Below are 16,042 nucleotides of genomic sequence, written 5' to 3'. Positions count from 1 at the left end.
ATAATACTCTGAGATGCAGTGAATCTGATCCTGTAGATTTAAACTCATTTGAAGTAAATATATATCCATATGTGTATTTTTGCCATTCTCAAACTTCACTCCTGGTGAATTGCATGCCATTTTGTTTGAAGAAACCAAGCCAAAATAAGGGTTGAGTAGCTCTGCCTTTTCTTTGTTATTCTTAATATGTTACCATTTTCAGTGAGCAGCAATACAATGATTCTTTTTTATTTGGAACATATTTGAATAATTCCTTTTATTAAAATCCATTGTTTCGAATTACAAGATTCAAGTATGATTCAACTTGAATATACCTTAAAATCAATAACTACAGGATTAGCATGGTCATTTTTCCTTGGTGTTCCTGCTATTCTTGTTACACAATGAAAATTTTCCTATCAGCTAACACCCAGTCAGAGGTAGTTTCTTATAGTTTCTTCCATCGTCTGAAAGAGAAAGTTGTCAGCAAGATCAATCAAGAATTCCTGAAAGAATCATGCTTTATAGACTTTATCTTCCAACAGAGGTTAGGGTAATTAAGAAAACAAAACATCTTTACTATATGCATCTACTCTCTCTAAATTCTCTCCCTGATTGAACAGATAGTAGACACAACAATATTGCTTTTGTTCATTCCTCCATTTATTTTAATCCAGATACTCTCTACAGTATCACCAGGATAATTTACTTGGATTTCTGAGCAAGAGTGGGTACTTTTAACATAAAGAGCAAGTCCTCCTCCCATTCCATTGTTTTTGGTCTTTTTGAACACTTTATGCTCTTCAGTTGCCATATTCCAATCATGAGTGCCATGCTATCAGGTCTCCGTTATAACTATTAAATAGTATTTGCTAAGAGTTCAAGCTCATTTAGCGTGTGTCAGTTACTCTTTCCTGAAAAGCTCTGATTTGCCAAAAGTTATCCATTCTTTGGTTGCACTGCATTTAGATTACTTCACCTTGGCTTTACTTGAGGTTATTCTTGAAAATGCTGAAAAGTACACAATAACATTATCATATTTCCCTAATACTGCAACAAAACAAACAAAACAAAATGTTATTTATAACATCCACTCTGGGTTTTTAAATGGGGGTTAAGACCCGTCTTTTTAACCTGTACATTTAAAATGTACTTAATGTTTTCTGGTACTATTACACTTGTGTTTTTTGTTTGTTTGTTTTTGTTTGGGGGACATGGCATTTTCTTTTGTTATCTATCTTAGTGACTTTGATAGAAAGGCTGTATAAAAATATTAAAAATAAATAGAATCCATTAAATTAGCATGTTTTCTCCAGAGTTCCATATAGAATAGCTGCCTGTTACAATCCCTGATTTTATTCTTCCAAAGATATATCTCTCCATCTTTGTCCAGCTCTAAACTGTCTTTAGATTTTTCATTCCAATCAGTAACACTGCTCAAATAATACAATAATACAAGATATTGAGTACTGTGTCATTTTTGTACTGCTTAGCTTATTCATGCCTACTATGGAATCATAGAATTAAGGAGTTGGAAGAGACCATGAGGATCATGTAGTCCAACTTCTTAAAAACCTCCAGAGATGGAGAACTCAGGAAGTCCATAAATAGATTGTTTTATAGATCTTAGTGTCATGAAGTTTTTCCTTATTTAAATAAATTCTGTTTTTAAATTTATTTTATTCCACTTATATAGTCACCCATCTCATAAAAATGACTCCAGGTAGCTGCTTTCAGTATGCTATCTTGTACTTCCAATGTGCTGTATTCCCTTGTCTCAACAATAATGTTCAGAAAAATCTCCCACAGTTAAATGGAAATTGTAGTTTCTGTAATCTATTAAAAGTCGTACCATAGATTGTATCTAAGACATTTAATTAGTATATAGGTTAAGCAAATCTAGTGAAAACAGCCATTGCAAAACTATTTCATTTGTGACTTAAGAACTTTTCTTGTCATAATTTCTTGAAATTTGAAGCAGATAAAGGGAATCATAATGGAATGCTTGTTGCATTTCTGGTCCACATTCTTGATTAGTTGCATTATTCAGAGGGGAAAAGATCAAAACTTTCCAGATTTTATTGTTTCTTCTTTAGTCACAATGGGTGCATGTTTTTCCTGACAGGAAGCCTTGTCTGTTTGCTGCATTGTTGTTGTTGTTTAGTCGTTAAGTCGTGTCCGACTCTTCGTGACCCCATGAACCATATTGCGCCAGGCCTTCCTGTCCTTCACTGCCTCCCTGAGTTTGCTCAGTTTCATGCTCATTGCTTCAGTGATGCTATCTAACCATCTCATCCTCTGCCGTCCTCTTCTCCTTTTGCCTTCAATCTTTCCCAGCATCAGGGTCTTCTCCAAAGAGATCTCTCTTCGCATTAGGTGACCAAAATATCTGAGCTTGAGCTTCATTATCGATCCTTCCAATGAGCAATCAGGGTTGATTTCCTTTAAGATTGACTGGTTTGACCTCCTAGCAGTCCAGGGGACTCTCAAGAGTCTTCTCCAGCACCACAGTTCAAAGGCATCAATTTTTATTTTTTTTTGCTATTTGCTATTTGCTGCATATCTCTTTTTAAACAGCTTGTTATCTAATAATTCCACGCTCATTCATGGAAAACTGTTCACTGACTTGGACATATCTCCGCATTGTTTCTCTGGAAAGAAAGAGGCAAAATAACTTTTGTTTTTGTGCTATTGCCCCCAAATGAAATTTTTTAAACAGGCTTGTGCTTATTTTTTCTTTGTCTATGTGTTTATGTTTGTATCAGTATTTCATCATGCATTGTCCAACACTTCTGCCTATACCTTTTCTGTTTTTAACCTACTTTTCCATTAACTATGCTTTCTTTGCAGCTGTTACAAGTACATGTTAGATTTGTGTTTTAATCTAAGTTGCATCTTAAACATAATCAAATTATTTTATACTAAGATTCTGCTATGATCCCTTCCTTAGGAAATTAGTGTAAATGTGCATTTTCTTTTCTCTAGAGCAACACTACACCTGGAGCCATGACACGACGAAACACTTATGTTTGTAGTGAACGAACAACCGCAGACAGACACTCAGTAATTCAAAATGGCAAGGAAAGCAGGTAAGAGTTTCTGAAAGGAGGCTTAGATACCTATTTCAGGATTTCTTTATTATTGAAAGCATATATGTAGAGGGGTGTTTTATAGTGAAGCATGAAAAAAGCAAGCAAAACAGGGATGTGCAAAATTCTGCGTCCTGGGCATGGAAAGTTCTGGTGTTTCCCAGAATGTTCTGTTTTTTTCCTGGAATCTGCCAGACTGGCATATTCCAAGGGAAAAACAGAATATTATTGGGAACACCAGAATGTTTCATGCTTGGAATGGAGTTTTGCACAAAATTAATCAATAGCTGAATTACTTAATTTTGCAATTACATACTTTGGCGTATCCTGATTTATCAACTTTGAAAATAAAATAACACATCTTATTACTGTACATATATTAAAAGAATTATTGTTGTAAGACAGTTAAATATAACTGTAAAAAAAAAAGTCTGCCTCTGAAGACTAAGGTGCATATTATACCCCACAATAAATTTATATTTGTTTTCAGTCTCTTCTAGACTTTCAAAACATACAAATAAATTTTTTCTATTGACACCTATGTGCATTCACATTCTATTACATATCAGTATACAATACCAGGATTTCTATACGACATGGCTGTTTTTTGCCGTAACAAATATCATTTTTTTATTTCTACCTAATTTTAGGACTTAACTAAACATTTTTAATATGCATGTGATTGGCTCTTAAGTTCTAAAGTAAAACAGAATATAAAAATGGGCAGAAAGTAATCCCCCCCCCCTTTTAGCATCTTGTCCAGAGGACCCTACACTTTACAGAGCTTATTTAAGGGAGACTGCAGGAGGAAGAAGATAGGGGGAGGTCTTTTATTTATCTAACATCTCTTCTTGTAATGTTTAATCCATCTTTTGGATTACAAAATGTGTAATGTTTGCACATCTTTTGGGAATTTTTATGTGTGTATTTTTTTTTAAAGCAGAGAATATAAATAAAAGGTTATGTAAATGTGTGTTTTTGGAGTGGCAGGATAGATCTTTTTTGCCTAATATTGTTGATTATGCAAAGAGGAAATAAATTGTGTTATTTTGCTGCACATTGATAGTAAGCCTGCTCAGTATTTAAAAGACTTTCAAATACTTTCTTTTCTGGTGGTAATACCAGAAAAATCTGCTGCCTTTTAGCTATGTCCTGCTACCTAATAGAGGTAGATGGGATATAAATAATAAAAATTAACAGTATGTAAATAATTGAGTAGAGAAGGCAGGTGTAGGACATTTAGTTAAAATATTAGAATGGATAAGAAACCTTGAAATTTTTGCTCAAGAGGAATTCAGTAGGAATGTTAGGTAAGTTGTTTCTTTCAACAGCCCTCTGTCTAATTATATATGGCTCTTGATTAATATGCCATTGATAGGGTGATCTTTGTAAATTTGGTATGTAAAATATTAAAGTACATTTGAAGTACCAATTCATTGAAAAGGATTTGAACTCGTAACAGCACTTCAAAGAAAAGATACTACTTAGCAGAGTATCCAAACTCAAAAACAGAAAAAAAGTAGAAAATTAACAAGAATATTGCAGAATTCATAGGCACAACTTGAATACAAACAGACAAATGCAGGAATGAGGGCAAGGTATATTGTTGGGTTGATTGATAGTAGTGTAGCATTTACACAAAATTCCAGTTTAAACATACTTCACATTATCAGAGAGCTTACAGTTTAATTAGTGAATTTTAATGTTTAGCTGGGGGACTTTTTTAGTAACCATAATAGCTGACTCATTTGTCAGAAGGTGAGTCTGCATTCGCTAATAGCGGATTGTCATTTAGTGCTATATGTATGAGTCTCAGGCTTATGCATGATTCTGACATGTTTCAGTAAATCATAGTTAGTGCTGCCGCCACATTAGCAGTACTAACCACATAATTGAAAAAGACAGCAAAAGCCTGTTATGCTATTGTGGTTACACTGAAGGAAAGGACAAATGAAGACTAAAAAGCCCAAGTCTCATATTTTTTAAAATTTAGAGAACGAAAAGAATATACAGGTAGTCCTTGCTTAACAACAGTAGTTAGGATGGCAACTCTGTCTCTAAGCAACACAGTCGTAAAGCGTGGTGTCTCATGATTACGCTGACTTACGTTAAGCGAATCCCTCTCAGTTGTTAAGCACAACATCATGTGATCACTATTTATGACCTCCTGCCTGCTTCCTCATTGACTTTGCTTATCAGAAGCCAGTAGTGAAGGTCACAAATGGCAGTCACATGACCACGGGATGCTGTGACCATTGTAATTGCGAGCCGGTTGCCAAGTACCCAAATTGCGATCATGTGATTGCAGGGATGCTGCAACAGCTGCAACTACAAGGACCTGTTGTAAGTCTCCTCATTCAGTGCCATTGTATCTTTGGTTGCTGAATGAGTAGTTGCTAAGCAAGAACCACCTATATCTCAGAGGCAGGTGGTCTCTTGGTATGCATAAGCTTCCCAGTTCACTTCCTCACATCTTTGATTAAAGTGTTCTGCTAGGGCTGACCTTTGAGAATTTGAAAAGTTTCTGTTGGTCAAATGGATAATAAATAGAGATGTGCAAAATAGTAGCTGGAACAACCAGTTTTGGGTGCTCCATGCTGAAACAAAAATGAACTTTTTGGCCAGGCACAGTCCAATAATGTGCATATTTGGTTCCAACACAGGTCTGGAAAATGTATGTTCTGGGCAGAGGTGTTCCAAGGTGAGGAGTGTGGGAGGAAGAAAGGGTAATTGGAAGCAATGTAAGGCAGCAGCCAGAGGGAAGGGCACGCGTAGTGGAACACAGCTAAGCAGAGTAAGGGGGAAAGAAACATGGGAAGGTTGCTCCGCTAGTAGCACTGGAATAAAGTGCAGTGACAGCAATGGCAGTGCGTGGCTAAGGGAAGGGAAGAAGCAGGAAGAATGAGGAGGGGCAGGATCCCAAATCATGTGGAGGAGGAGGGGGGAAGAGGGGTGAGATGCAGAGATTTGCCCTTCTTGCCCTGTAAAAACCTTAACCTCCACTGAATGGTCTTGCCAGACTTCAATATGCATGTTCTGTGCATGGAAGAAAACCATTTTTTTAATTGTTTGCACATTCCTAATACCAAGCTATATAACCCAGTGGTCCAGCTCAGGATAAAGAAGTAAAAGGGTTATGTCTAGCAAGTAAGTCAAACCCCCCTTGTGGTCTGTTAAGCCTTGGTAAGTGATTATGAATGAACCTGTGGCCAAAATGTAGGATATTTTGGGGGAGGGTGTTTTTGTTTTGCTTGCTTTTTGCAACCCAGTAGCTTGCATGTTTATCACTGGTTCCTTGTATTCTTTCTGCCTGTGACTGAATCCAGCTCTCTCGGGAGCTGCCTGAAATGCTCATTTATGCAGCTCACCCCAATACATATCCTGATGTTTGGCTATGACATCAGAAGTCATTGTCATTGTTGGCATGTGAAAATAGTTTTCCCTCCAGTAAAGAATGGTACAGATAACTTCAGGGATATATACTAAATGCTTACATTAATATCAAACTAATTGGCATCCATTTTCTCTCCTCCACCCTTGTCCTTTTTACAATTGCCTTGTGGAATAATCCTTTCTTAATCAATATTTTAAGTATTCTGTATTCCTTTAATACTTCCAAAAATCCTTTCAACCTTGCCTTCTATTATAATCAGCTTTGGGAAAATACTAGAATCAACATTTTAAATTAAAGTGTCTTTAATATATTTTTCTTCTGCAAAATATTTTGAAAATCAGTATTTTAAGAAGGAAGTTGCATTTAATACTTCTTTGCATTCTTTTTTTAGCCTTAAAATCTATACAAAGCCTTTTTTCCCTTCTAAATACAGATTTTGAATTCCCATTTTGTTTTCTAATATATTTTTTGTGTTGTAAAACTTATATATCTATCTACAAAAATAATGCTTTTCCTATATTATAAGTACAAATCTTTTTCTCCTATATTATGCTGTTTATAAACCCAGCTTTGTAAGCAGTTGAGTTTCTACAGTTGAAATGTTTAAGACCCCTGTGATTTTATTCTAGCACCATTCCTGATCAAAGGACACCAGTTGCTTCAACTCATAGCATCAGCAGTGCAACAACACCTGATCGTATCCGATTCCCAAGAGGAACTGCCAGTCGTAGTACTTTCCACGGTCAGCTTAGAGAGAGGCGCACTGCCACGTATAATGGACCCCCTGCATCACCTAGTTTATCTCATGAAGCAACACCACTTTCACAGACACGAAGTAGGGGCTCCACTAACTTGTTCAGTAAATTGACTTCAAAGCTGACTAGAAGGTACGTATTTTTTAAAGAATCACAAACTAAGTTATGACCACCACGGGAATGCTCAGTATTGAAGAATTACACCTATATACGTGTTGGGTTTTTATGTATCAGTGACTTTTTTCTGTAACTATTTTTAAAAGTTAAATATTGGCCATAAAAGTATGCAAATTATATATCAAGTTCAGGAGCATTACTCTGTAATAGCAGCCTGCCTTTTTCTCTCAAACAAATGTTTCCCTAAAATGGGTAATACAGTAGGTTTTCATCCTGCAAAGAGGATTGTAGTTGTGGAGTTAACCTCAAAAACTGTTCAGTAGGAGTTTGCAGAAGTCAGTTAAAATAACCCATTTTTTAAAAAGTGTGAAATATGGTGTAGAACATGCTGTAATGCAAAGTATTTTAATGAATAGGAGTGTAGAAAATGTTCCATGCCTAGATCAGTTGGATTCAGGAGGTTTGTGATTGAATGGAAACTTGCCCATTTCAGATACTTTGGTCCATGCACAAAGGCAACAGTTGTTTAGGGCGGAAGTGTTTAGAGTGGAGAAGAACAAAAAATTAAGAACACTGGTAACTGAAGAGAGGCAGGAGAAAGTGCTGGGAAGACTGGGGGATGGCAGGCCAGGGGGATATGCCAAGCGGGGATATTGGTGTTGGCTGAAGGGAATGAATCCACTGGGAGGATTGGGGGGCAGACAGGCAGGGGAGAAATGCTATGCCAAGTTTTAACTTAGGAAATCTTATAATCAGACTCTTGTTCCGGCCAGCATTTCTAGAATATTGCCTCTTTGCAGTTTAACTACTTAGTAGTTTCACTTTATTGTGATTCAGCTCTGTAGCATATCACAAGAAAATGTGATTTCTTTATAAGAAGTTTTCTCAAAATGTGCCACATACAGGATACAAAGTATTAGCTTTAGAGACCATGTTAATGTTCAGTGCTTTAGACTTGTAGAGACAGAGGCAGATGGACAGTATAGGTGCTATTGTTTCAAAATGAAAATCTGAGAATGTAAAAGTTCCAAACAACAACTTTTATACCTTTTTGTCTACATTCACATAATTAAAGTTACAGTTGCAGATTTTACAAGATATGTCAGGAACAGTATTGTTCTCATGGGCATTTATCTTTGCTTTGGACAACATTGATTACTGGGAGCTGCACATCTAAAACTCCCACGTTACAGAGATTCCAGTTTGCAGCTAATTAAGCAAATGGGTGAAGTCCATTCCTCACTTGTAGATGATAAGTTTTTCAAGGAGAAGATACCAGGTTCTATCTTCAACATCTCTGTAAAAAGGGACTCAAAACCAGAAAAAGCACTGAAAATGTGGATGTCTGCAGTAGTTCATATATATATTGATTAACTGAACTCCTTGGTTTTTTTCATTGGAAATCTCCAAACATGCAGCTCTTTTCTGTTTTACTGTACCACCATTGCTCAGACTATTTTAGTTATGCCTGCCAGGTGTTTAAACCACTCATGCAATATTAATCCTTGTCTGTACTGCACACATTTGCCAATGCAAATCTTATGACTGATGAAAAAGGGGAGGTCCTGTGTAAAAAATCCTATCCATCTGGTAGCAGAGAACTTGGATGTGGAGTGCTGTAACAAAAGCTAGAGTCCTATGGATGATCTTTAGGGCCATTTAGTTGTTTTCAATTCTTTCACTGAATACCAGAGGTTTTACTTTTTAGAAGTCATTTTAGTCCAAAACAGGGATGTGCAAAATTCAGCAATTTGGGAATGGAATGTTTTGTTCCTGAGCAGCCAAACATTGTACATCCCTAGTCTAAAATGATCAAATGCTTACAATGTGAGTTCCCATTATATCTGAATTTTTCAAAGAATGTCTGTAAACAACCTGAAGTGTGCATGGTATTTGCCTATCTGTACAATATTTCAATCCACATCTACACTCTTGAATCATACATAAATAGTTCTCTAATTTACTGGCATACTTTGTAAGCAAAGTCCTTTTGAATAGTTGATCATATTTGTAGAAACTTGTTTATAATGTACATATATGTTGCAGTGTTCAGAGTTGATTCCTAAAACATGTACATTCAGAAAGTAGCACTTTTCATATCATGTTACCAAAGATGTAATATGTGCATTATTTCTGCAACTGATCAGAGCTATGTATAACAGCTGACCAAACATTTAACTTTCACTCCAAAATGTAGTAGTTTTATGCTTGGAATAATTCATACATATTTCCCCAAACCATCATTTTTTGTCTATGTATTTATAACCTACAACAATGTTGTTTAGGCATTTAAAGCATTAAAAAAAAGATGGGTGTTTATCTTATTTGAAATATTTGTGATTCTGTCCTTGAAAAATAGAAAAAAAGTAGTAGATTTAGGTCATATAATGAGGAAATAAACTGGGAAGATACATCCTTCTTTTTTCCAAGTCCCCAGTGCTTTAAAATATACCGGTTTAGATATAGATGTTCACTTATAAGGAGAAGCAGGCAGAAATGATTTGATCACCCCTTGTCTTTAAATCACGTGACTACTCCCACTCCCCAAATATTTCTCTCAGGGTCAGGGGATGTAGAAAAAATTCACAGAAAACCTGGCAGAAATGTTCCTGCCCTACTTGTCAAAATTTTCTCCATTCAGCTTTTGGTGACCTTTTTCTTCTTCAATGTCTTCTATTCTGGTAAAACATTGTGAAGGGAATCAAAGCATTTGTGTGTTGGTGAAGCAAGTCATCTTCTACCTGCCTGAGGGCTGATATCCTTCATTTTCATACTCTCTTCCAGAACTTAAAGAACTAGAAATATGCATACTGTCTACAGTAATCCAAATGTATACACTGTTCTAATTTAACTTGATCTTTGGTTGATTGTAAAATATAGAAAGCAGAAGTGACATGATTTCCTGCTATTCAGAAGAGGTGCTAGATCAACTATTGATAAGTACTAGGAGCACACAGAAAAAAAAAAGTTGAATTTCTTTTAACACTGAAAGGCCATCCATTTCAATAACTTTTTAAATTTGATTAATGAATCTGAATTGTTTCCATATTTCATTCAGCTAGTTTTATCATTCTGTCTCACATGATGAATAGATTTTCAGTTTATTTCATTATAACCCATTTGTTAATTATTATTTTGGCTTTAATTTCTTTTAGAAACATGTCATTCAGGTTTATCAAAAGGTAGGATTTTATTCGTATTTTAAGAACCAGCTCTTGCAATTAACACTGAATTTGGCTTTCTAGCCTTGATTTTTCTTTTTAAAAAATGAAACCACACTAAACCTTCTGCTGAGAACTAAATACTTTTCATGAACCCAAGAAAATAAATTTAAAAAACCCTTTATTAACTAATGATAATCCCTGTGGATCTTTGACACCTGAGTAATGATATGCAAAGCATGCCTTGTGCGCTTTACTTACTTCAATAGTACCCAAAATAATTTTATTCTTTATACTAATACACTTAGCATGCTTGTGATTGGAGAGTGATGTTTGGTGATACTGATTTAAACGAGTAATATACAAGTAACAGGTAAGTAACTCAGTACTCACTTTATCATTCACATTTTAGTTTCAGAACTCTGTAAATTTCCGCTAATAATACATTTGGAAGCTATTTTTAAATTTGCACATAAACTATTAATATTGATAGTGACACTTTTAAGTATCTCAAGGATTTTCAGCAGGTGTGTGTGTGTGTGTATGTGTTGATTAAAAATGGAAGGTGGTATTTCTGCTGCTTACTTGATATTGACAAATACGTAAATTAGAAAAGAAGGAAAAACAGGACTATTGCTTCCTACTTCTCTCTTGTCAGTTTGCAGCCAGCAAGGGTATTAGAGCTTGTTGGAGCTTGTCTGAATGTTCTGCAAGTTTAAGAACTGGCCGTTGAAACTCATCTGCACAATATCATGATTACATTTTCTTTGTTTTTTATTAGAATGAAATAAATAAATAAATTGTAAGGGATCCTGAGGACTGTTAATACATAACCATGCATGGCTTATGGCATAAAAAACCATAACTTTTGGCTTCTAGGAAAAATAACACTTTACCCAGATTTTTCATACTCCTTGGTTTCTGAAAAAGTGAAATGTAGCTTATTCCATATATGTGTAATTAGAGCTGGTTGGATCAGTGTCTGCCATTTGCAAAATTACTCATATCAATTAATGTATACTTACTTGTAGTTCTTTTGGTCACTGCATTAATTCTCTTCAGCCTCTTTTCATATGCTTTGCTTTGAATTTTTTATATCATATTCTTCTCACTGAGAGCTTCTCCACTTTCATATGGACTGCATCCAGTGTTATATAAGCAGAGTTTTCTTATGCAACTTGCTTTTGCTTTATTTTCCCTCTCCTGGCTGTTAGACACTCTCTCAGTTCTTCTGAGCAGATTTGGGGGAAGAAGGGAGAATCTTTTCTATTGGCAAATACTATTCAATATTTGATAGATATAACAGTTAAGACTGTTAGAACTGTTTTACATATATAGTTGTCAGTTTGCAATGGTTTGCATTGTCAGTCCTTGAGGTTTTGAGCTTAATAGATTGAATTCAGCTGTTATCCCTGTAGGCCAGAATATGTTGTAAGGGTTACATAATTGAAAATTGTCGTCAGTGGGCATCACAGGAGACATAGGCGTTGCTCGTTTCACACAAAATGAAATACACGAGGCCTCGGTAAGAAGAGTATTCCCCACTATTTTCAATTACATCCAAAATCAACCTTAAGGAAAAGCATATTTTCTATAGACATTGCCTGTTTTTAATTTTTATGAGAGCACCTCAGTTAATTAGGCCAGTGGATTTTCTGAATAATCTGGAATAAAAGTATATGATCTTTGAGACATTTCATTTCAGTTTTTGAGACAAAAATACACAAATGTAATGTTGCATTCCTGCACATAAAAAATGCTGCTGCCTCCTGTAAAATTAGTTAAGACCTCTCCCCAGAACAATTTCAAATGCAATTATTATTTATTTTGCATTAAATTGTGCACTTTTCCATATATTTCCCCAGTGGTGTCTGCATCATAACAGCCTTGTATGTCTTTTAATGTAGTTTTATACAGCTTCTCTGATAGTAGCAAATGGAAGCACACTTGTTTTCAATTAAAACTAATACATTTTACTTCTTGTTTAATAGGGTATGCAACCAGTGGAATATTTCAATTTTGTTTACTTATAACTTTCTAGCACTGTTTTCCAAAAAAAACAAAAAACAAAAACTTAGGGCAGTAACCCCCAAAAATGAAATAATAAAAATATAAAAGTCTATTAAAACATCTTTATTAAAACAAGCAACAGAACAGCAGTAGAAATCATTCAGGCACTGAAATCACTAAGAAAAGCCTATCTAAAAAGCAATTTTGATTCTGTGTTAAGGTATTTAAAATTTTAAGTACATTCTGCTTGTATTGTACAGCTTAATTGACAACATAAAAGCCATCTGGTTTTTTTGCAGCTGTACATCAATTTTGCAATTATAGAATCCTATTGGGTAATTCTTATCATGTGAGTTAACTGCTTAATTTCTAATGTTTAGCATATATCTTGCATTGCTATATTAACAAATTTACAAAATTTACCAGTACAAGTGTTCTTACATAACACAGGGCCCAAAACAATGAATTACAGCCCAAGATTATATTTCTTATTTCTCTTTTACTATCTTCCAGTATATTTTGCCTTTCTAAGACACAATGCAAATTAATGGGAAAAGTTCCATCTCTATTGTTATGTTATATTAGAGAGCAGTACTTTAATGTTATAATGTTAATTAGCCTTTGAATTGTTCTATAGAACGCTACTGTCAAATTTTATTGCTGTGCAGAATTAGACTTCTTATCTGTATGGAGTTCTAGATTATGTAGTGATAAAGAACATCCTTGTAGATTTAATACATAGTGCGCTGAACTGCAAAGAGAAATAAGTGTAGTTTTCACAGAATTGTGAAATAATTCAGACTGTTATATCAGTCAGTTTTATTTTCGTATAGCAGCCAGCCAGGCTCCATAGACTCTGCCTTTAGTATATTTAGACTCTGTACATGTTTCCTGTGCAAGAATACATGTACAACTTCACCTGAATATGTTGAGCTAATCAAATATATTTTTACTGTTACTATATTTTATACTGACTTTTGAGGTAAAACTTTCTGTATCAAGGGAACTAAAATTCCACACGAGGCTGTGAGAGCCCTGCAGTCAGGGGTTCGGATAAGATCTGTGCAAAGACTGCTTTGCCAGTGTGCTTTCAGTTCAGTAAGTATCTCAGTCTATACTAAAAATGATAGGTAGCTCTGAGCCAACAGTGCCAAGAAAGGATTTCTTCCCTTTTGTTCAGTTAGGTATTTATCCATCCATTGATGTTAATTTTGTCTGTAGGCAGAAATTTATTTTAAAGAGATTTTAAATATGTTTTCAAAAACCATATAATATTAATTAGAAAATATGGAAGGTTAGTTGAGATTCTTGTTTCGCATCCAGTTTGTGCAAGTTTTCTTTCCATCTCTTCCTGAAAGAGTTGAAACACATGTCTCGCATTGTTTCTGTTTCCTTTAAAGTTTTATTGTTAACAGGTAAAGGAGAGGGATGCTATGTAGATGAGATTACAGAGTAGTAAAATTTCTAGTTGAAAATGTGGGTACTGTGAAGAGCAATTATCAAATTGGCTGTAAAATTAAGACAATTTATGTATCAAAGAAATGCTTTTAAAATCCTGGGAAGAATAAAACACAAATATAGGGTGTTTTTTATTAGCTTATCTTAAACTGAAATGAATTTTTTATTGCTTTAATTTATTTTCCCTTCCTGTCTAGCATCTTCTGCAAGTAGCTAAATCTTTCATGACCATCATGGTTACAGTTCGTTTCTAATATCTCTAGAATAGCTCTAATAGCAAATACTTGAGGTTTCCCAATATATTTTATATAGAAAAAGGCATGCTTGATATCCTGAATTAACTGATCATTTCAGTGTTTAAACCCAAGCAGTGAATTGCAATTAAATTGAATGAGATGTCACTGTGCAGTGTTCTGCCAACCTTATCTGTACTAGTGTAAGATTTGTCTTCTCTTTCCTGCTTTCTTTGTGCTTCGGCATTGTTTTCATTGAGGCTCCCGACTGAATATGAGAGGAACGGGAGATATGAGGGCTCAAGGTGAGGGCAACACTGTTTTTCGCTTAAAATGTTAACTTAGATTAGTATATCTCTTTCTCCCCTCCTCCAAAAGGTGTAAGGGTGGTGGTGGCAGCGGCGGTGGCATCATTAGCTTAACAAGTATCTGAAACCCAGAATGCCTCCTATCTGCAAAACTGTGATTAAATCATTCAGAGTACATGATTCTGACTTCTTATGCACGTATAGATCTGCTTCCACATCCCTAGAAAGAATCCAGGATCTTAGCTACAATGTAATAAATCAGCTCTGAGAGATCCAGCAGATTGTTTGCTGTTAAAGAACATTCCCTGTTTAGCTTCAGATTGTACTTCCATTGCCAGATAAAGGATGTATGTGCTGAAATTGCCAGTACAGATCTACGGATGGGAAAACATTCTAGCATAGAAGCAGTTTCATGTGACTAGGAATTAATCACAGAAATGTCTGTAACAAGGGCTTTGCTTTGAATGATGAGCTAATTTTTTTACAGAAATTCTTAGATTTTATTGGCCTAAAAAATCCCAACCACCACCACCTCTAGGATCCTCCTAGAAAATACCACATACTGGAAACTTAAATGAAATGTCATTTTCTTGAATGCCACAGTGTTATCTCTGAAACTTCTGGTGCAATTCTGATTCCATGCATAAAACAGTGCCAGATAACTTTTTTAAAAAAGAATTTAGGTGATTAATTCTTTTCAAAGGGACATGGCAATTAATTCACAGGATCAAGCAGCTGAACAGTATGAACTTTTAAAAATTCCTGTGACCTCATTTTTTCTTAGTTTATCCCCAAAGAGTAAGGGAATTGGGATGGGAAAGGAATGAGGACCAGGGTGGGTTGCATTTGTCATATAGAAGCAAATGTATTTTCACTCAGAAGGCTGCAGTCCAACAAACAATAAGCAAAATCTTACAGCTGCTGGTATAAATTGAACTAGACTGCAGCTATGGTTTTAGTTCTAATTTACTTATATACACAATATAACAGTTTTGGAATAAATATGTGAATTTTGCCATTTTTCCTGGAGCAAAACTTTCATGGTAGTTTTCACCCATACTTATTAATACAAAACATGATAAATTATAATCTGTTTATTTTTAAAGAAAATAAGACATTTTAAAAGTCTGAAGTCATAAGCATGATCTAGCAATTAGAAAGATTCAAGGAGTCCTTTCTAATAGGACTTTTGCACATGCTCTAAGTGCAGCACCAATTTATTGTGCTCTCCCTGAAAAGTCTCAGTAGTGGGGGACATCTAAATTGTACCTTAAAAATTCCAATTCCCAATTTGCTTCAATATAAAATTTGGCACAGGCAAGCCTGTGTGTTTGGTATCCTGTGAGGAATAATGGAGAAAGGTTTGGAGCAGAAGTTGCAGCAAAGTAGTAATATACAACACCCTAGCCACTCTCCCATTTGCAGCTCCCCCCCCCCGGACATCTGCTTTCTGGAGGGGGTAACTGTGGCCCTCTTTAGCTTTAGCATTATAGAACTGTGTCTAATTCATGTGTTGCTAAACACTAACCTAAGCTTTT

General features: G+C 35.2%; 1 protein-coding gene across 4 annotated transcripts in view; it reads left to right on the top strand.

Annotated features, from left to right (window-relative positions):
• The window catches only part of MARK3 (microtubule affinity regulating kinase 3), an 89,691-nt gene that overhangs the window by 69,979 nt on the left and 3,670 nt on the right, over window positions 1–16,042 (top strand). For 2 of the 4 annotated variants that reach the window (XM_088149791.1, XM_088149792.1), the window contains 4 exons: window positions 2,965–3,068; window positions 7,092–7,349; window positions 10,490–10,516; window positions 14,457–14,501. In XM_088149791.1, the coding sequence (XP_088005917.1) occupies window positions 2,965–3,068; window positions 7,092–7,349; window positions 10,490–10,516; window positions 14,457–14,501 (434 nt within the window). The remainder of the gene's footprint in view (window positions 1–2,964; window positions 3,069–7,091; window positions 7,350–10,489; window positions 10,517–14,456; window positions 14,502–16,042) is intronic. The other 2 variants (XM_088149793.1, XM_088149794.1) reach the window with 2 other exon arrangements.

Source organism: Python bivittatus, unplaced genomic scaffold, assembly GCF_059951505.1.
Source record: "Python bivittatus isolate LINGU-HERP-01145 unplaced genomic scaffold, Pbiv_v1 ctg000580_np1212, whole genome shotgun sequence".
NCBI classification, from domain to species: Eukaryota; Metazoa; Chordata; class Lepidosauria; order Squamata; family Pythonidae; genus Python; species Python bivittatus.
The sequence above is the reverse complement of the archived record's forward strand: the minus strand, read 5'-3'. Positions and strand labels throughout refer to the sequence as shown.